We start from the raw sequence: 21,649 nt of genomic DNA on the forward strand, positions 1-21,649 counted from the left end.
ATTGTAATAATTTTTTATATTTTTTATAATAATAATTAATGCTTTAGCTCCAATTTAAATATACAGAAAAAAAAAATGAAATACGAGGCGTGTTTTTAAAGTACCGTTTTTAAGCCATTACTGCACTTCAGTCGCTGTTTAGCGGAACTATCCGATCGAATTTACGTCTGTTTACGTGATTTTACTGTCGCTATCCATTGAGAATCCCGCCATCTGCAAGGTGCCTGATGTAATATGTTTTCTTAGTACTAAAGTCCTAAATCATTCATTTTTCTGGTGAATAAATTAGAAATGGATTGAAACCGCACAAAGATTCTTGATAAGGAAAGAAGTTCAGTAATTACCAATGACTTGATTAAGAAAGTGGATGGTAAAGTGAAACAGAAAAAACTATTCACCATTTCGTCATTAAAGAATTTCCTGTTATCTCAAGAAGTGTCTTTATGAAGTTATATCTGAATGTTTAAATGATCAAAATTTGTGTCCACGTGTTCAGGTTGACTGAGGATCATAAAATAAAAAAACGATTGGACAGTTTCCTCGAGGATTATGGTAACAAAGGGGATGCTTTTCGTTATTCTACGACGCATCAGGACTGTTCGACGTCAGTTGAGCAGGACGAGGGAGTAGATATCCCTTCACGATAAGGGGCCTGCTCACTATGCAATCCGAGTGAGTTGATTGTTGGCACAGCGTGGTGTGACTATTTTCCATCATCCATTATACTCCCTCGACCACGATGGAATCGTAAAAGGAAATCGTTTTATGGACGTATCGACCATCCAAGTACGAGTGACATCCGTTGTGCGATCAAGTCCACAAGGGGCATTTTATGATTATTTTCAGAAGCATTATGAACGTTGTCAATAATGTGTGGTATACAATGACGATTACTTTGAAGGCTAATGAAGGTGATTTGTTTCTATCTTATCCTTATATCATTCACCACACATTTTAGATACAATTTGTCCGATTTGGTTTACCAAGTTTAACGTCCAAGAAAACACCATTGTTTATAACCATTTTTTGCAAAAGGACTTAATAAAGTAAGTAATAAAAGCGACAAATGAGGATATCCTAAATAAACTTCTGGTCAATTCTGATACTAGGATTTCAAGGCTTTAGACCAAACTGTTCTTTTCAAAATTTTATTTACAAGGAACAATTCCCAGAAACACAATTGTTGCTTGTTGAAGATAAATTGCCTCAAAAAGATGACTATGATGATAAAGATGATTCTTTGATGATGTGTGAACCACTCGGATTATTGGATGAATGTGGATTTATTTAAATGAGTGTAATCAAAAGGACTTCATCATTTGGTGTAACATATAAAAATACAAATACATGAACACTCCAATTTTGAAGTGAAAAAACTGTATTATAAGACCATGTCCAAATAATTACCGATAATGATGAAGTTAAAACGACCTTACTGCATTGATCATTATCCAATCAATTGGCAATCTTATTTGACGATGGAATTCCAAAAGGTGACACTATGATACAATAACTGCCTTAATGAGAATTATGTTTAAAAGAAATGAAAATTCTCAGAAGGGTGTCGGGAGAAAAATTAATAGATCGAGAAAAAAGCGAAAGCAGTCAGGATGAGGAAATATATCAAAGAAGGAAGAGGCGATAGAGCTGTTATGGGAAAAAGGAAAAGATGTTTAAAAGTAGAATAAAGTATAGTCTTAAAAGTGTTTAAATTATTTTTGAAAATACAGTAATTTCTCTTTATAATGATTCCCCCTAAGATGATAATTCCTCTTCAACAATTGGGCTCTACGAGTAACATAGAGCTTCGCTTACTACTAATCGATGAATAAGTAGAAATGTACCAAGATCCACAATTTCATCAAAAGGTGGTGGTCTAATCGAGAGCAATCTATTAAGATTGACAGAACGTCACTTCTTGAAACCAATTCCAAGGACCAAAAAAAATCGGCTCCAACACTTAGAGTTTCACTTACTACTAATCGATGAATATGTAGAAATGTACCAAGATCCATAATTTTATCAAAAGTTGATCGTCTAAGCAAGAGCAATTCATTAAGATTGACAGAATGTCACTTCTTGGAACCAATTCCAAGGACCAAAAAAATTGGCTCCAACAAAAAAATGTGCTACCTGCTACAGTAAACAAAATGAGAAGAGGAAGCAAATTCGGCGTGAAAGTCGGTATTATTACCCTGACTGCAACGTGGGTTTATGTTTGACACATTGTTTTAAGATTTATCATACAAAGTTGAAATTTTAATTTTTTTAAAAAATTAATGTTTTTTTAAGTTTATATTATGATTTCTACTTTATCAATATTATAAATAAAAACAGAAAAAACTGCTTTTTTGATCTCACGTCACAGAAACAACCCCACATTAAGTGGTTTTAATGGAAATGGTCAAAACATATCAGGAACTATCAGGCCAGTATCTTAAACGTAGTACAAATGATTAAATAGATAGAAGACCAAGCGGCAATAGAAGATGACGATTATAACTTACCATTAGCAGTGTAGGCTGGACAGTTAGAGCTTCCCAGTGTTTATTAACCTGAAAAGCTGCAGGATTTTGAAACCGTCTATGAACAGTTGCTACCAGAGCTGAAATATCAGATGAAGACATGTCCAATGCTGTCCGTGTAAATAAAGACGAAGATAGTGATAGAGGAATTTGATATATAGTTAGAACCAGTTCCAAGGTCTTGGAGGCGGTTAAAATCTTTTACAAATTTTTCACCTATCACAATGATAATCCAGTGGCTATAGAGAATTTTTTCCAGTTACAAAATAAAGTCAGTGCTATGGAAGACGAGAAAATGTCAAACTATGTGGAAAGACTTCTCTCATTACTTAATTAATAACATTAATAATTATTGTACTTGAAAATATGTACTGTATGTTATTATTCCACCTTGTCTTATTAAATTTTTTAAATTGGTTTCGTTAATACTCTCTCTTTATAACGATCAAATCGTCAGGTCCCTATAATATCGTTAAAAAGAGAATGTGTACTTTTTTCATGTCGAAACAGTGTTTACCTTAAAAACACGCCTCTATATACCAGTTTATATATCTGCCCTGTCCAAAAGCCATGAACAATCAAGTAAAAAGCAAAGGATCTAATTGCTGCACAATAACTTTAGGTTGTTTAGGTGATTTGCATACCTGATTTAACTGTTTAACAAGCGTTTGCTTCGGCGTTACCACAGATGGATTAACAGTTTGTTGAGTAACAACTGATTGAGAGATTTGAGACTGAGGTTGTACTGGCGTAAGAGGTGGAGGATTAGTAGACGTCGCTTCACTTGTTTCTTGATTTGTATTAGGTTGTACAGCAAGATATATTTTTGTTGGACCAAGGACACCTTGTTTACCAGTGGATGCTTGAGCTGTAAATTGAATCATTTTAAACACATTATAAATTATAGCTCACAACTTCACAATTTCTATAGTGGAAATCTTTCAATTGCAATTAAAAATGTTAGTACCTTTGAGTAATTGCTGTTTTACTTGCTGTTGCACAGCCGTCAACTGTTGAGGAGTGAAATCTGCTCCTTGTAAACCTTGCAGTACAATCCTCGGTCCTTGTTGAGTTTGTATAACCTGAGCTGTCACACATTTGATAACGGTACCCTGCGGTTGACCGATCATCAATTGGTCCATCGTTGCTTGATCGATTTGGTTATCTTGTACCTAAAAATATATTGCAATTAATTTGAACAATTACTATATACAGAGGTGGAATTAAAACGTGACAAACATACAATTAATAAATAAAAATGGATTTGAATATAAAAAGCAACTCATTTTAATAAGACATATTTCCTCCTCTACAAAATTACACCTTGATTGCATCTAGCGATGATTTGAATCTAATTTTTTATTTCATTAATGTTAAGTGCGTTTTAATATTTCAATAAGGTTTACATTTTGATGTCTACAAAGCAAGCCTTCCCCTATATGGTCAAAAGCACTGTTATCATGGAAAAAAATTTTCTTCGATAAAAAAAGCATGTAGCTTTAAGGTCAATGATCACCATGTAGGTGAGGTCCTCCTTTTAAATGCCATCCAACAAAATTACTGATCCATAACTATGTTAATACCTTAGTTTTACACAGTATAGACTAGAAATAGACCTATGCGCCAAATTCTTACACAGAAAAAAGTTGAATGTGCAAATCAAAGATCATGATCTGGCTGATTTGTTTTTTCATCATCAAAGGTATTATAACGCACAAGAAAATTGTTTCCCCAACAGTGTCAACCAAAAGCACCCCTGTTGATCTTCAACTTCCTATTCAACTGAATCAAGTCCTTGTGACTTTTTACTTTTCCAGAACTTGAAACATGTCTTAGATATTACTTTGGAGCTCAGGAGAATATTTAATAGGACTGAGAGGGACTAGCTAAAAGCCAATTGAAGACTTTTAATGCTGCTACCAAAAAACAATCCGCCGAAGTATAGCTGTCCAAAGTGGATAATTTAAAGGAGACAACATTATTTGAAGCGAATAAAAATTTTGGTAAATCAATCTCATTACTTTTTTCGCGTATTTATTTTGTTTATATTTTCAAATTGTTTGTTAAGGTTGCTTAATCGTACAACAATTGTTTTACTCCAAAGAAAAAATGATGCAATTTCGTTTTAGTGGGTGATTATAACATGAAGAGCCCTTTTCCAGTTCTTCCCTTTTTTAACATTAAACCCAATTTTTGAAAAAATGTTTCCCATGGGTTTTTATTTTTTCTAGACGTTTTGGAGATAATTGATAACATTTTATAATGACTTTTAACCATTCGTTGTCAATACTAACCGTTTTAGATGGACTCTGCAACGCTTGTTGCAGAGACTGTGGTGACGATTGCTGCTGAGCTTGTTGGACAGCTGGCGTAGTCTGTTGGATTTCGGATGATCTAATAACTTGCTTAACTGGAGTTTGGACTTGTAACGATTGACCGATGGGACCAGGAGTCAATTGTGCAACAACTTGTGCTTGGTTGTTGCCAGTTGGTCGAATCAAAACTTGCTGACCATTAATAGTAGCCACTTGAACCTTACCGGATGCTAACTGCTGAGCTAGAGATTGATTGTTGACAACTATTTGATTCGTGATGACCTGCAAGTATGTGACAAAAATTAGTGTTAAAATATACGATACGATATGAAAATCGCGTGGGAGTTTATCTGCTAAGATATTCTATTTATATTGATTCATCTATCTATAGATTTCCAATTGTTTTTTGAAGTTTTGAACCAGAATTAATGATTTGTGCTAAAAGTCCAAACGTTTCTTGTACAAATTGTGCAGCAATATTAATTAAACTGATAAAAAATGAGTCCAAACTAACCTGCTGTCCATTTTGATTAGAAGTTATAACTTGATTTGTGCTCAGAAGAACCTGTTGTTGCATAACTTGTCCGCCGGCACCTAATACAACATTTCCTGGGGCAACTTTTTGCACCAACTGTTGACTGGGTTGTTTAACAATAACTTGTTGCTGTTGCGACTGTATTTGAGGTTGCGGTGACTGTTGCGAAACTGGAGATTGTTGAATTTTATTCAACTGTTGATTTTGGACTTGCTGCTGGCCGATAATCGTTTGCTTCCCTGGAGTTGTTTGAATCAACGTTTTGGTACCTGTAGAAGTTTGTATAGCCTGTTTAACAATAGCTTTTGCAGTTTGTGGTTGCGCAGGCGCTTTGGCAGGCGTTAACCCCGATGATTGCAATTGAGAAGTAGTAAGCACCTGAAGCTTACCATCCGGATATTGTACGAGTTGTTGACCGGGCAAAAGACCTTTGACGGTGATGCGACCATCGGGTGTACGCATTATTTGAACGCGTTGTGGTGTTTCTTTGGCGACCGACTGTTGCTGAGTCTGTTGATTTGCTACAGTCGTAGTTGAGGTAGCTGCATACAAAAAAGTACCGAGTTTAAACAAAATATGTACGAAAATTTGAAAATAATAAAGAAAATATGTACATAAAAGCATACGTGTTGAATACACTTCTCAAATTTGGTATAAATTTCAAAATAAAACAACTCCGTTGTTTTATTTAACAAGTTATATTAAAAACTAACAAAGAAATGAATAATCAAATAAAGGTAGAGGTAAAGAGAGGAATTGAGAAGAATGGAAAAACACATAGGTAGGGTAAGAGGGATTGGAACCTTCATCAAACGCCTGGCATACTCTAGTTGCAATACTATGAATAAATATAAATAAATGACATAGACAAGTTAATAAATAATTACAAAATATATTAAAATGGGATAACACACTTTAATTATAATTTTTCGAATTTTTTTTCTGGGATATATCAAATCAAATGATTTGAATTGTACGAGGTATGACTATTAAATAACGAGACTGGTGATATAACACATTATTCAATTCCTTACTTTTTAGACCTCTTTCATATGGTTTCAGCTTTATTTTAATTGAAATCGAAAAAATTTATTAACAAAAACATTATATTTGAATATTAAGTATGTTACTTTCAATATATACTCCTCCTTTGCCCCTACAAATCTCCATGCAAATCTTCCATTGTTCGAAACAGTGCAGGAAAACCTTCCATTATTCGAAGCAGTGCGAGGTCCTTCCATTATTTGAAACAGTGCAGGAAGAACTTCCATTATTCGAAACAGCCCAAGAAGACCTCCCATTATTCAAAAATTTCATTCTTCCATTATTCGGAACAGTACAGGAAGTCCTTCTGTTGTTCGGAACAGTACAGGAAATACTTCCATTGTTCGAAACAGTGCAGGAAGTCCTTCCATTGTTTGGAACAGTACAGGAGGTCCTTCCATTATTCGAAACAGTGCAGGAAGTTCTTTCATTGTTTAAGACAGGAAGTTTTTTTCTGAAAGTTTCTTCAGGAAGTGAGTCCTTTTTCTTTCACAGCTTTAACAGACTCAAATATTGTTTCTTCCAATGCAGATTTGATTCGTCACACGTTATTACCTTTTCTAATAATTAGAGTAATTTTGAATCGCATTCAAAGGGTCTAGACAAATATTTTTGCGAGCCTCTTGTTGTTCAAATGTAAGGATTTTAGGCACCAGTTTTGCCTTTGGCAATTCTTGTAGCACGAATTGCCGAATACTCAGCCGACAAAATTACCGAATTATTCGATATTTTTATCTGTTTTTAACGTGGAAGGGCGAGTCGAATGTGAATCATCTCGGTCACCTTGAAAACGATTCATCAAAAACCCTTGTACGCGACAAACATTCATTGTTTTACACTTGTTCAAAAGCACGGACCCCATACAAACGAAAGCAACGGCTACAGACACTGTAGAGATCGCGTTCGAAAAAGTAGGCTTCAGCTATGACAATCGCTAACTTTGAGTGCATGCGTACTTTTTCTGTAGCATCTCTAGTCTCGTTACTTAATAGCCACATCGTATATAAATACTCCAAGAAAATTGGTACTCAAAGGGAAAATCTGTGGTTTCTGAATTTTTATTATAAGTTACTTTTAATGATTTGGCCTGGCGAAAGAGATTTGCTCTAATATCAGTGAAGCTTCGAGGATTCTTCCATTATGGAGAGACTCCACCTGGTAGAGTGACCAGAGGTACTTTAAAGAGATTCCTAGGCAATTAGAACCACCTTCTCATTCAGTTTTCCCCATTATTCGTGGTAGTACCATAAAATGAACCTGTCAAAAATATTTTGAAATGGTCTCTGGGTAGGGATGATGAAAGAAATGAATAAGGGGCTTCTTTTTAATTTTGGAAAATCTAAAAAAAACTTGAAAACAAGCTTATTTAAATTTTACACAAAAATGATGCTGATAGTTGGAAAAAATCGTACATTCAAAAAATTATGAATTTTGATTTCATAGACTTTTCTTCATTGTGTGTAATAAAATTATAAGAATTTAAAATTTTATTTTCAAGAAAAGTTACCCGCTTTTCTATTAAATAATCCAAAAAATAAAAAACAAAATATATCCCCAAACCTTAAAGAACCATTTTTTAATCTGTAGTTCTCCTCTTTTTTCTTCTTTCGTCAAACCAGCTTGATTGTTCTTTTTTTTATTTCTTCAGCTTGAGCAGTGCAATCACAAACAAAAACCACAACCCCAGCCCTGCAGAAGAACAGCTCCCAGTTCAAAGCCGATTCCAATGAATCCTCCTCGCTATAAAAAACTTCCTCATCCCACCCAAATATATAGAACGAATCTCTCTCTTATGAACTACCACTATCGGTTGGCCATCAATGGTTAACAGATACACATCAACGTTAACAACAAACAAGAATTCTACAATAAAATGGAAACAACGAGTGATAAAGCTGCTCAAGCGGTCACCTTGAATGATACAAGGGCTAGAGGCAGCGAGAAGTGGCCAGTCTGCTAATTTCAGTCTTTACCGCCGTTACTAAGAGACTTATAACTTTGATAGAAGACGCGTTTTCAGAGGAAAAGGTATAGAAAAGCTATTACTAATTCATTGTCAACACTTCGTTGAGAAATCAGATTCTCACTAGAGTTCAAATTCAACAAGAGCTCAGAGAAACGCGAGGAGCGACTGAACAGTCAGAAGAAGACTTAAGGCAGCTAACCTTAAACCAAAAAGGCCTCAAATTAACCAAAACCCACCGAGGAACCCCGTCTACGATGTGCCAGAGAACACGTCAATTGGACTGACGAACAGGTTTCATTATTCTCAAACGAAAGCAGAGTGTGCCTGCATGGTAGCGATGGAAGTGGACGAATCTACAGATTACCTGGAGAAATATTCGCGCAGGTTCCCGGATGGTTTGAACGAGCATTTCAATGGAAGTAAAAACTGAGTAGGTTTTTGTTGAAACTGGCCGTAAAGAGGGGGGATTAACAGCGAACTGATACATAAGAGCAATTTTAGGGGATCACCTCAGTTTTATCGACGAAAACTGCATCCTAATGCAGAGTATTGCCAGTTCACATACTGTAGATTCCGTAAGGCAGTAGTTACAGAATGCTATTGCAGTTATGGATTGGCTAGTGCATAGGATTTAAATCCTATCAAGCATTTTTGGGATGATCCAAGTGAAAAGTTTGGGCTAGAAATCGTGTACCAGCAACGACATCGGACCTCAAAATGGCGCTCACTAAAGAATAAGATAGCAATTATAAATAAATTATTATTTTGACGAAGTTACTGTTAATTATAACCCTTTTTTATTTTTTTTGTTTGATTTTTTTTCTTTGCCAAAAATTAACTCAATAACAACATAGACAAATCTAACACTAATGGCTTTGAGAATGGAAGCTACAAATTTTTTGCTAAATACTTTTGTTTGAGAAAGAGCGACTTGAGTCGATTTTTTCCCCACGAGAGTATTTTTTATTATGCAATGCAATTCTTAGCAGTATTTAAATGTTTTTCTACGAGTACAGGGGTTTAATACCAGCAAAATTTTTTTATGTGACATAGAAAGTCCCATAATCAAACAGGTACGATTTTTAAAAAAATTTTAAAGATGTAATTATCATCATCTAAGCACTCACACTCTGCAAATATGAGTAATAGCGGAAAAATTCCTGGCAGCTCTAATTAGGATCTTTCAAAGTAACTTGTAATAAAAAATCAGAACCTCGAGGACTACGATCGATTATAATATGATGGTACTAACTTGGCTGTTGACTCAAAGTTTGTTGGTTTCCTGTCGAAGTTTTAATCAAACTCTGTTGAGTAGTAGGCAGATTTTTAGGTAGAATATTCGATGTCCCGGTTATAACTCTGGTAGTACCATCTGGTCCTTTGGTCATGAGTATCCTTCTGCCGGCTAATTTAGTAGTGTTCGAGGTAAGTAACGAAGTTAGAGTATTTTTACCGCTGACTACTGCTTGATTGGGCACCACAACATTTTTGACGATCTTCATCTGTCCATCAACCGTCGTGGCCACTATATTAATAAAAATGTTAATAATATTAGAAATAGACTTTAATTTAGACATTAACTCATTATTTATCAGTATTTAAGCAGTTAGTTTTATCTGTTCCAAAAAGCGTAAATATTTTCTCAGAAAATCACATAAAATAAAATATACAACTCTAGGAAAAAATGTACCGATGATTATGACCAATAAATTAAAAAAAAATAAAAAAAATACATGCAGAATAATTTACTGATATTTAGAAATGTTAGCCGTTTAACGAATAATCTGTACTCTAATGCAAAGAAAAATTGAGTAAAATGCGGAAATATATTAATAAATTCATATATGAGGTTTCTTCAAAATTATCGAGCCCACTTATATATATTTGCCTTATTTGATTAATAACACATTTCCAAGCGATTTTGACTTCCTGAAGCAATCCTATAAGTCTAGTTTTGAAATATCTTTCAGTTCAATTATCGCATTAGTTTCAAGCAGCGTTTTCGTATTATGTAGCAGGGAGCTACGTCGGGATTGTACAAATGCTGAAGAAGCTGTGCTGTGACTGGTACTTCAAGTTTCAATTAATACGCTGGATCATTGCAGTGGAAAAGCAGACGATCAATGCTTGTACAAATCTGTGACTTTTTAATTGCTCCGACTTTGATTCAAAAAGTGAAGATTCTGTTGCCTATATCCCACAAAGATCGCTTGGAAGTTTTGAGGCAGAAATATGAAGGTTGACTCGTTAATTTTCCGATGAATATCTTATACAGGGTGATTCATTAAAAATGTCCAATCCCTGAACTGTAGATTCTAGACCTCAAAATATGATTCTGCTCAGCATGCCTTATACAAATATTGCTAGTTTCCGAGATACGGGGTGTTCAAAGTTTAAATTTTGATTTTCGTAATAATTTTTTGTTTTCACAATTTCTCTTTGAAAATTGGCAATTTTACGTTTTTTGACATGAGGAATCATAATTTGCACTCTAATTTAACATTGCTAATAGAGGGCGCTAGTTACACTAGTAAACTTTTTTTGGGCTAAACTTACAACTAAAATAATGAAAAAATATTAAAAAGCGTTAAATTCTACAAAAAAAGTTACTCTTTTTTTATTCGTGTAACTCAATCGGTTATCGAGTTATTTGCTTCTAAAAAGTTCAATAAATTTTAATTTTTTAGCAAGATAAACAAAATGTTAACCGAGATTTTCTGGATACAATTCTTTTTACTAATGAGGCAACATTTAACAGACGAGGAATAATTAATTATAAAAATAATCATTTGTGGGATTTGCATAAGGCATGTTAAGTAGAATCATCATATTTTGAGGTCTAGAATCTACAGTTCAGAGATTGGACATTCTTAATGAATCACCCTGTATATTGGAACTCGCTTTTATTAGCTTAAACCATTTTGATAATTTAGTTACAAATAAAAGTCAATTATCATAACACATCACTCAATAAGTCGTATGACTTATGACTAACTAAGAAAAATTTGAATTTATTTGTCAAAAATCAAAATTCATCAATGTAATCTCCTTCAATAGCAATACAATCATTCCAATGCTTCTCAATTTCTTATTGTCGTGCTGGTACAAGTATTTGTCTTTTGCCTCAAAATAAGCTTCAGCTTCAGCAATTGCTTCTTCCTTTGAGCGGAATTTCTAACCGGATAGATCAGCGAATAGCCAGTAGTCAATGGGGGCCAAATCTGGACTGCATGGTGGATGAGGAAGCAATTCGAAGTGTTAATTCGTTCAGTTTAACCATCGTGTCAATGACTTGTGAATCCTTGCATAGTGCATGGTAACCGTTGAATTCAAATGGAGAAAATAGTGAATATTTAATTATATAAGTAGTGATAAGTTATTTATTTTAGTAACTAGTGTATAAATTCACCCCCCCCTTGTTTAGTTTGAATCGATTTATTTTTGTTGTTTTTATAACCAAAAAAATCTTTTTACTTTCTAGAATCCTAGAAATTCATTTCTGGTATAAATTCGTGCTATTTTAGCAGCTAGAGTCAGTATTTAATTCAAAGTCATAGTTAACGTAACGAAATAGTACATAGTAACCAGTGAAATCAAATAAATTGAAAAAATAGTGAATATTTAATTATATAAGTAGCGATAAGTTAATTATTTTAGTGTCTAGTGTAAATAAATTTAGTAAGTCAGAGACAGTGTGTATAAAATCACTACCCCCCTCCCCCCGTTATTTCAAATATATTTATTTATTTTTGTTGTTTTTAGAACCAATGTCAAGGAAAACCTTTTTATTTATTTGTTTTTTACTTTCTAGAAATCTAGAAATTCTTTTCTGGTATAAATTCGTGCTATTTCAACAGCTAGAGTCAGTATATAATTTAAAATCATAGTGAACGTAACGAAATAGTACATAGTAACCGTAGAATTCAAATAAATTAAGAAAATAGTTAATATTTAATTATATAAATAGCGATAAATTAATTATTTTAGTATTTAGTGTAAATAAACTAGGTGAGTAGGAAACAGTGTCTATAAATTTACCACCCACCGTTTAGTTTAAATAAAACGATTTGTTTTTGTTGTGCTTAGAACCAATTCTAGGAAAACCTTTTTATTTATTTGTTTGTTTACTTTCTAGAAACCTAGAAATATCTTTCTGGTATAAATTCGTGCTATTTTAGCAGCGAGGGTCAGTATATAATTCAAAGTCATAGTGAACGTAACGAAATAGTACCTAGTAACCGGTGAATTTAAATAAATTGAAAAAATAGTGAATTTATAATTATATAAGTAGCGATACATCAATTATTTTAGTGTCTAGTGTAAATAAATTAAGTAAGTAAGAGCCAATATCTTAAGCCGACCATTTACAAAATCACGATTGAACTGGAAGCAGTTCTACTTTATGACATATATTGAATCGAAGTTCATTAATGATGCAACGCTGTGTTCGAGTTACTACAGTAATATTCACATTTAATAAACATCATCAACGAGAAATAACCTACCTTTAGGTTGGATTGGTTGCAATGTCGCATTACTTGTAGTTGATGCTTTTGTGGTTGTTACCGTAGTACTAGCAGAGGAAGCTTTGTAATAAACCAAACATTACTTCAGTTATAGTACAAACGAAATTAACAAATTATCATTAACACAATCAATTTATATAAATCAAATGCTTTACGAATTATCTAGTGATAGTGGTATAAAATACTCACATTGCGTGGTAAGACTCATATTTTTCACATCGAGCGCCCTCTTCTGTTGATGTGCAGCCCTCTGTAATCGGAGTTGTTGTTCCATTTTCTCTTTGATTTCTTCCGCAGTTGCTTTACCGCTCACAGCTACTTTTATATCTGGTGCTTCGATCACTGGTTTCGAAGGTGGAAGATTGCCAGTTCTACTCCTAGTGATAACTTGCTGATTAGCCTTTTCCATCCTGCGATTAAAATCATAACACAACACAAGCGGTTAGTGGACAAAACATGCATAAGGTAGGTTGGGGGAATATATACAAGTCTTTAGTATTTTCGTTTGTACAACTATAGGAGGCGGGAGTAAAATTTTGGAAATATATTGTAACAAAGCAAATAAGAGAACGTATATGCTTCGGTCTGCCCAATTTCTGATTTCCTTTATTAATGTTGTAAAGTATTTCAAAGGACATAACAGGTGGGCAGTAAAGTTTGTAGGCTCGCAGAGGAAAATCTTTTTTTTTTTTTGATAAAATTCAATTTTATTTTTTAATATATTTTTCTTTAAAGGCGACATAACTATTTTCGATGTCATAACCTCTTTATTGGCGCGTTCGAACTGCTTCTTAATATCTGAGAAGAGGAAAAAGTCGCTAGGAGCGTGACCTGGAGAATAAGATAGATGCGGAAGTAATTCGAAGTCTAATTCATGGAATTTTGCCGTTTAATCATTGACTTGTGACATGGTGCATGATTTTGATGAAAACAGCACCTTCTTCTTCTTCTTCTTCAAATAAGTCAGTTTCGTACGTGCTCCAATGACGATGTTTATGATGTAAGCTGACAAAAATACAACCATTTCTTTATTATGGAAATTCCAAAGTTTAAGGGTCAGGTACCTATGGTGATGGATGGTTGGGAGAGTCTTGAATATTCATTTTTGGCGTATAGAATTCTCGTTTTATTTCAATTTCTGCATTGATTACAATCTTTTTCCTCTTTTAAAGATAGTCACTAAATATTATACCATGCGCATCCTAAAATGATGATCCAGTAACCTTGCCAGTCGACTTTTGCGTCTTTCCATGCTTGGAAGTCGGTTCATTACGTGCGATCCATTCGACTGAATATCGATGGGACACTCCTGTATTAAATGATACGTTTGTTCCAATTGTTCTGCTCCAAGCACTGCTCAGAATCATCAATTTGCGTTTTGAACAGAGCTTTCCAATGCCTAAATATTTAGGTTCCCAGTTAGCTCAATCAGCTTCACTTTACGGCTATCCGAAATTATTTTGTACACTCTTTTTATGTTTTGAACGGTGTGGCAGCTTCTTTGAGGTGTCTACTGCTTGTATCGTCCTCGGCACACATTTTTCTTCGTTTAAACTTAACAAACCTCTTTTCATCGGTTGATTTTATTGTGGCAAAATCCAAATAATGTTTATCGAGTCAAGACTCGGTTTCAATAGTATTTTTTGGCCAAAAAACAATGATTAATCAACACATGAAATTCTGTTTTATCCATTTATCCAACGATTACTTTTTGTTCTACAACTACGATAAGTATAGAACAGGTATTTTTCTCCACATTCAAGAATGCATTTGGTCCAGCAAACCACAACCTTCTGTATGCCTTCCTGGTAGAAGGTTTTCGGTTGATCATGTGGATCCACTGTTCTGACTACATCTAAGGCGCCTCTCAAAGCTTCCTTGAGCGATCCAAAGAGATAGAAGTCTCAGCGAATGAGATGAGGGTTGTAGGGAGGGTGTTCAAAGATCTCAAAGCCCACTCTGTTGATTGTTTCTATTGTGTGATAGGTCATATGCGGCCGGTCGTTGTCATGTAACTTTCTTTGAGGAAAGATCACGGTGTTTGGTACCTCGAGCAATCTGATAGCGAAGCTTACATGTTTCTGCCGTTGTAGTTTGACAATGACTGTCGCAATCGTGAATCAATGCAATACAAATTGTTGTAGAACAAAAATTGTGATAAGCTTTTGACCTACTGGAGTAATATAGAGAATAGAAAATAGTCTTGTACTTAAATTTTGGCTCTTTCTCAAATCAATATTTTATAGCCAATCCGATTTTCTATAATATTTCAGTTTTTTCTTGCAAGACAATCAGAACAGTTTCGGAGTATTCGATAATTTCACAGGTAAAGGATAAGTTACAGGGAACAGGAAAACTAATCAACAGGTTTAGGATTCCAATTGAAGTGGGCTATCAAGTAGTAATTGCTTTCAATGATGTGTTTCTGCTGATATTGCGTTTTACGAAAAGGAAAAAGTTACCAAGGGTAAATTGCAGGAGTATCTACCTTTTTACAGGTGCAAGTGCAATGTTTACTGTATGTCCCACGAAATACTGTTAGTCTCATATTATTAGAAACTTGCTTCAATATAAAATGGAATATTAGAAATGTTAATCTTTGGTTACGAAGATTAAACTATATATAAAGTTTATGTCAAGTCCATAGATTGTAATAAAAAAAAATGAAATATAGAAAATCGAATATATGTTAAGAGATTGATTCGTAGGACAAACAGTATATAATATGTGTAAAATAGATATTTATATACAGAGTGATTAATTGAGATATCAATTTGTAACTTTGAAGGATTAAAGCCATCGTTAGTCTTCATATTTTAAAATTATTTACATGGTATACCAGAATTCTGTGCTATATCAAAGTTAAATTTTTTTAAACGAAACACCCTTTATTTTATTTCATATTAGGAATATACTCGTATTCCCTATGACAATAATATAGGGTTGTGATTGTGTTCTGCGAGGTATTTAAATTTTCTATAAAAATCATAACAAGTTCAATACCCTGTGCAATGTAAGAGAAATTAAATAATGAAGATCTGTTGCCACTAAAGCATTTGAATAGTACTTAAAATTCCGGAAAATTATTTATTTCGTTAATATTCATAAAATCTGATAAAATTAAGAATACTAATACATCTCTCAATTTTTTTAAATGAATCACCCTGTATTTTAAGTCAGTATCGAAAAGTACTACTCCTTTTATATCGCGCATTCCCTATACCTAAAATTATTAGTTCTTGAGATATTTTTTCTTTGCAAAACAATTAATTGTTAGCTGGCTGATTTATTTGTTAAAATTTGATATTTTTTGGCTTAGCACTTTGGTACATTTTTTGTTGTTTTGAACTTGAATTAGAACTAGGACAAAAATTAATTTCACTGAAATGCGGTAACCTATTAAAGCAACTTTGGAGAAATTGATGGGGCAGTTCAATAGCACGGGTTCGGTTAATTATGAAAAGTATGACGATTAAAAACTTCTGGGACAAATAAAATGGAATTCATTTTTTACTGGCAGTTAATGAGAACCCACACACAAGTGTGAGAAGCAAATGCACCCTAAGCACTTTTACTTGCAACAAGAATCAATTGAAGATAATTTTGAAAGAAGGTGCAGGTGGGATTTACCAAAAGTTAATCAACTTTTTCGAATATACTCTATTTGTAGAAGAAGCCACTTTAATGAAAATGGTTGTGTCCACAGGCAAAACTTTCACTATTATTCATCAACTAATCCATATCCTATAATGACATAAAGTCGTTGAATAAATGGTCATTGAATGTGTGGGGAGGTATCAATTACCTCTTTTATTGAAAGAAGTTCCACTTAGTATAACAACACTCAATAAGTCGTGTGACTGACATACAGATGGCGCTGCCATTGTCAAATCCATACAACGTTTATAACATTTCATGACGTTTCGATTAGTCAGAAAAAAGTGACAGTCATTTAAGTGAAGCTTCTTTCGTTATTTTCAAAACAATGGATTCAAAACAATTTCGTGTGTTGATTTATCATTGTTTCTTGATAGAACTTTACAAGCTCAGCAATGGCTTCAAAAGTGTTATCCGGACTCTGCTCCATCGAAAAAAGTTTTTAGATCCTTTGAATACAAAATGCAACGATTAAAAAGTCGCTGGAAACGTTAAATTGAACGAATTACACTTTGAATTGCTTTATCATCCAGCGTATAGTCCAGATCTGGCCCCCCAGTGACTACTGGTTATTCGCTGATTTCGAAAAAATATTCGCTGGTAGGAACTTCAGCTCAAATGAAGAAGCAATTACTAAAACTGAAGCCTATTTTGAAGCGAAGTACGGCATCGATATTACATTGACAAATAAAATCGCCCTTCCTGTTGTTTATAAGGATCAGAGGCGGGCGTGGGTAATACAAGAAGTGTTCAATGTTTTTAAATCTCGTTGTGCCTGCCGCAAATAAGCACTTGATGAACGGATAAAAGCTCTTTTACTGTTAGATCACGCTCCTGGACATCCAGGTAATTTTTTTTGTTTGATAGGACGCAGACATGACGTCACTTTTGAAGAAAATTAATCCTGGAAAAATATTTGGTTATAAAATCCAATGCTCACACAAAATGTAGCAACGAAGTTATAAATGACACACATGATAAAACTAACGCTCCTTCAGAATCTTCAGAAGATCTTAGAAGATGGATCATAGAAGATAACTTGAACCCCAACTTTACAGTCGAAGATATAGTAAAAGAAACAATATCTAATGAAGATGAAACATTAGAGGAGCTCCCGAATGCTAAAATTTCTGTTAGCTCTGACGAAGCTATATCAGATGCAAATGTTTTAGTACGCTGGGACGAAGAAAGAGAACTTGATTGCAACAAAATTTTGGTTTTAAAATCTCTTCCAGAAGAAGCCATGACTAGCAGTCATCACAAAAAAAAATTACAGTTAAAATCAATTATGTGTATATGTTTTTCAGTTTTTTATAGTCAAGGTGTTGATAATGAAAGATGGTAGATTTTTCTTGAGTATGTACACGGCTAAAATAGTTCAAAGAAATACAATATTTGATAATCCGACGTTTTTTGGTTATTGAGTGCCAACTGTAGTAATTTTAGGTATAAGGAATGATTCGAGTGTTTCATTGTAACTTTGATATGGCACAGCATTCTGGAATACCCTGCAAATAATTTTTAAATGTGAAGACTATATTTATACAGGTGCTTCACGCAGGCCTTTTAGGCCCATACCATGGAAGTGATTCCCTTTCCTATTTTTTGCTTCCGTTTTCCAGTCCTAAATTACCCCCCCCCCTCTCTCTCTAAGGTCTTCCATCACCTCTGCGTACCATATTTTCCTTGGTCTTCTTTTTTCTTGTTCCTCCTTGTTTTATGACAATCATTTTTTGGTTTCTCTAAAATCTGGCATTATCTTTATGTCACCCAGCCACTCTATTCTTTTGGATCTTATTATTTTGCTTAGTTCTGCTTCTCCAAATATTTATTTTTTCTCATCACCCATAAATCTCCCTCCTTTTTACCGCCTAGTATCCTATTATTTTGGATCCTATTATCGCCAACTGTTTACTTCCCTTCGTCATCCTCGCTTCCAGATTTTCTCCCTCGTCACTTTCGTCCTTGATAACCACCCCAAAATATATATAACTTTGAACTTGTTCTAAGCTCAATGCCTTTTCTTCGTTCAGTTGTATTAACAAACTTTTCATTGCTCTTTTTCTTTGTGGTGTTGCCATTATCATGAACTTTATTATGTTTGTTGACTCGTAGATTCACACCATTTCTTTGAAGGCTCTGCAGGTTTCCTTTAGCTCGTTATCCGATGTTGAAAGGATTATTACATCGTCTGCGTATGCCAGTAGTTGCGTTGTTCTTGTTTTTATTGTCTCGGTTCTGTTCAAACCAATATCACGTACTATCCATTCTAATAATATATTGATGGCTATAATCAAATTTTCAAATTAATATCTCAAAGGACAAAGGAGGCACTGGACTTTATCACATTAATCAATCACCCTCTATAAGAAATTGTGAAGCAGCTCTCAAAAAGTCTGAATCAATCTTTGAACAAAAAAAAACAATTATGTCAGGGTCTCCAAAAGACCTGTTAGTAAATTAAAAAGAACTGGGCTTATACTGATATTATCTAATAATAATACCAAAAAAATAACATAAATTAGAATATTGTTTATTTTAAAACTAGGAAAATTAAATTTAATTATAATTCTCTATCAACTAATATAAAATATGAGTTTATTTTGGATTTAATTTTATTTCAGTTTAATTTTTTTTTTGAAAAATTTGAACGAATCCAAAAATTTATTCCATATAAATAAGGGGAAAACTTAAATTGGAGAATGTCACATGCTAATACTTGGACAACTTGTATATGTTACGGTAAAAGTAATAAATTCGGTGTTTATATAAAATTACCCGTGAATTTGGTAAATATGATGAATTATTTGATATTTATCAAACTTATCAGTCAGTTTATAAAATCCACAACTCGTAATGGGGAATGTGATAAAAGTCCGTAACTTTACGAAAATCCGTTCAGTTTGTGCAGCCGCTTGGCACGTGATAACCACGTGATTTCAGAAGTAGTTCTAAATGCGTTGCATGTAAACGTTTCTTCGCTTTGAATTGAATAATGGGTGGTATGCTTGAACGAATTCCAAATGACTTAATATTATGGATACATAAAAAAACAAAAAGTAGTTAGGTTAGGTAGTAGTAGTAGGGGAACCCAACAGCATTCTTTGGATCGCAGTGTGTATAATACCTCAATATCCACATAAATATAAGGAAAGCTTTTGAGGAAAAATATTATATGGAATCAAAAAGAGTTTGGACATTGGACTGGAGTTTTAACAATGCCCATTATTATCCATAAAAAAATAAAAAGCTCAACATGAAAATTTTCAGAACAGAATTCGAATCAGAAAAAAGGTGCGGCGAGGAAAAGGATATGGAATGGGTGACAGAGAAATCCTGTGGTATATCAACGACGCCATAATAAGTGCCGAAAATGAAGATGATCTTCAAACATCAAATTACTTGAATGCCACAGGAAAATAGTATATGAAAATTGAAAATAAACCATATGCATGTTAACATCAAAAGAGTCCATTAGAAGACGCCACAGGAACACACTAATCTCAATCTGCTCTAACAGTAGAGCTACCATACAAGCCATAACAGCTGAAAAGGTGTGCTGTAAGCTAGTGCTGGATTGCAAGAGAGTCCTACAGAATCTGGTGAGCGATGGCTGCAAGATCCAACTCGTTTGGTTGCCCGGTCAATCGGGAAACAAAGGCAACGACGAAGCGGACTCACTTGCCAGACTGGGATCGGGGAACCCACCGATGGATCCAAAACCCATCCTTGGAGTGACCAAAAGCGCTGTCATCACGTCTCTCAACAGGCTTCTCGCAAGGCGGGCTCGGCAGAAATGTATGGAGACGCCTGGCATGAGACAAGCGAAACTGCTCCAGCTAAGTAGGCGCGAAATCAGACTAGTGACTGGACTTCTAATAGGACACTGACATCTAAGACACCATCTCCACACCATGAGCATCACGGACGATCCGGAATGCAGTTGATGCATGGAGGAGGACAAAACATCTGCTAGTGTCTTGCATTCACTCGAGTGCGGTTTAAACACAACCTGTCTAACGATATCAAAGGGTTTAAGCCAAAGTGCCTGATCGGCTTCTCAAAGGACATCAGTCTCTGGTAACGTCAAGTGGGTGCTCAACAGCTCCCATTAGATGCAGTTTGAAATTATTAAATGATACAACAAAGAATGAATTTAAAGTACTTTGGGATTTACATAACCAGTTATGGGACGTAGAAGACGAGATAAGAGGAAAACTAGCTACAGGAAATAAGGTCGCGGGATGTAGTACGGCGGAGCAAAGACAGTCATTTAGAAAGCAAAAATCAGACTTATAATGACCTATACATATACATCAGGAACAAGTCCAGATACATCAAAACCCAAACAGCTCTTGGACACCACAGAGATGAAAATTCTCAGACGGATCTCTGGGAAAACACTACTAGAACGAGAATGAAAATATAAGTCGAATGACAGACGATACACTAGTTAAAATAGCAAGGGATAAAAATCTTCCATTAGGACATAGATTACATGTCGTCCAGGTGGAATGATCACCTATAGCCACGATGTGGAAAGATATCAAAGACGGAAGAGGCGATAGACTTATTATGTAATTATTATTATTATGTAAGAAAGAAGAAGATTCCATGCAAGAATCATGATTATTAATCAAGTTTTTAGAAACTTTTGGTATAATTTATTATCTTTAATATTAATTATTAAATAAAAATTAAAAGCAATATATTTCATAAAAAACAAATGAAATATCAGTATTAGATGTATCAGTATCCCTAGTCCTAATGAAAACACCAGATCCCAAACAAACATTACATCAGGCTAAGAAATTATTAAAATCACTTACAGATTTATTGATTTTCAAGTATAAAAAATTCATTATACAACAGAAAGTAACAAAAAATCAATATTTCAACATTAAAAATTAGTTTGATTTTTTGTAGTATGAATTAATAATTTCTACAGCACTGACCAGAAAGAAAAACGTACAGATTTTTCACCAGCATTAGTCAACTATACAGAAATTTTAAAAGAGTTATGAATTTTTTTTGACACGAGTTTGTTATAAGCAGTCACTAGTCGAGGCAAAAAAAATCAT

The 21,649-nt window shown here is 34.1% G+C and overlaps 1 protein-coding gene across 4 annotated transcripts in view; it reads right to left on the reverse strand.

Moving 5' to 3' along the window:
- LOC130448018 (nucleosome-remodeling factor subunit NURF301) overlaps nucleotides 1-21,649 on the reverse strand; it is a 67,231-nt gene that overhangs the window by 32,949 nt on the left and 12,633 nt on the right. For 2 of the 4 annotated variants that reach the window (XM_056785166.1, XM_056785163.1), the window contains exons 5-11: nucleotides 13,101-13,321; nucleotides 12,891-12,971; nucleotides 9,638-9,910; nucleotides 5,355-5,917; nucleotides 4,820-5,122; nucleotides 3,493-3,697; nucleotides 3,170-3,393 (exon numbers count right to left, since the gene is read on the reverse strand). In XM_056785166.1, coding sequence (XP_056641144.1) covers nucleotides 3,170-3,393; nucleotides 3,493-3,697; nucleotides 4,820-5,122; nucleotides 5,355-5,917; nucleotides 9,638-9,910; nucleotides 12,891-12,971; nucleotides 13,101-13,321 — 1,870 coding nt within the window. The remainder of the gene's footprint in view (nucleotides 1-3,169; nucleotides 3,394-3,492; nucleotides 3,698-4,819; nucleotides 5,123-5,354; nucleotides 5,918-9,637; nucleotides 9,911-12,890; nucleotides 12,972-13,100; nucleotides 13,322-21,649) is intronic. The other 2 variants (XM_056785164.1, XM_056785165.1) reach the window with 2 other exon arrangements.

This window comes from Diorhabda sublineata, chromosome 8 (genome assembly GCF_026230105.1).
Source record: "Diorhabda sublineata isolate icDioSubl1.1 chromosome 8, icDioSubl1.1, whole genome shotgun sequence".
NCBI lineage: Eukaryota > Metazoa > Arthropoda > Insecta > Coleoptera > Chrysomelidae > Diorhabda > Diorhabda sublineata.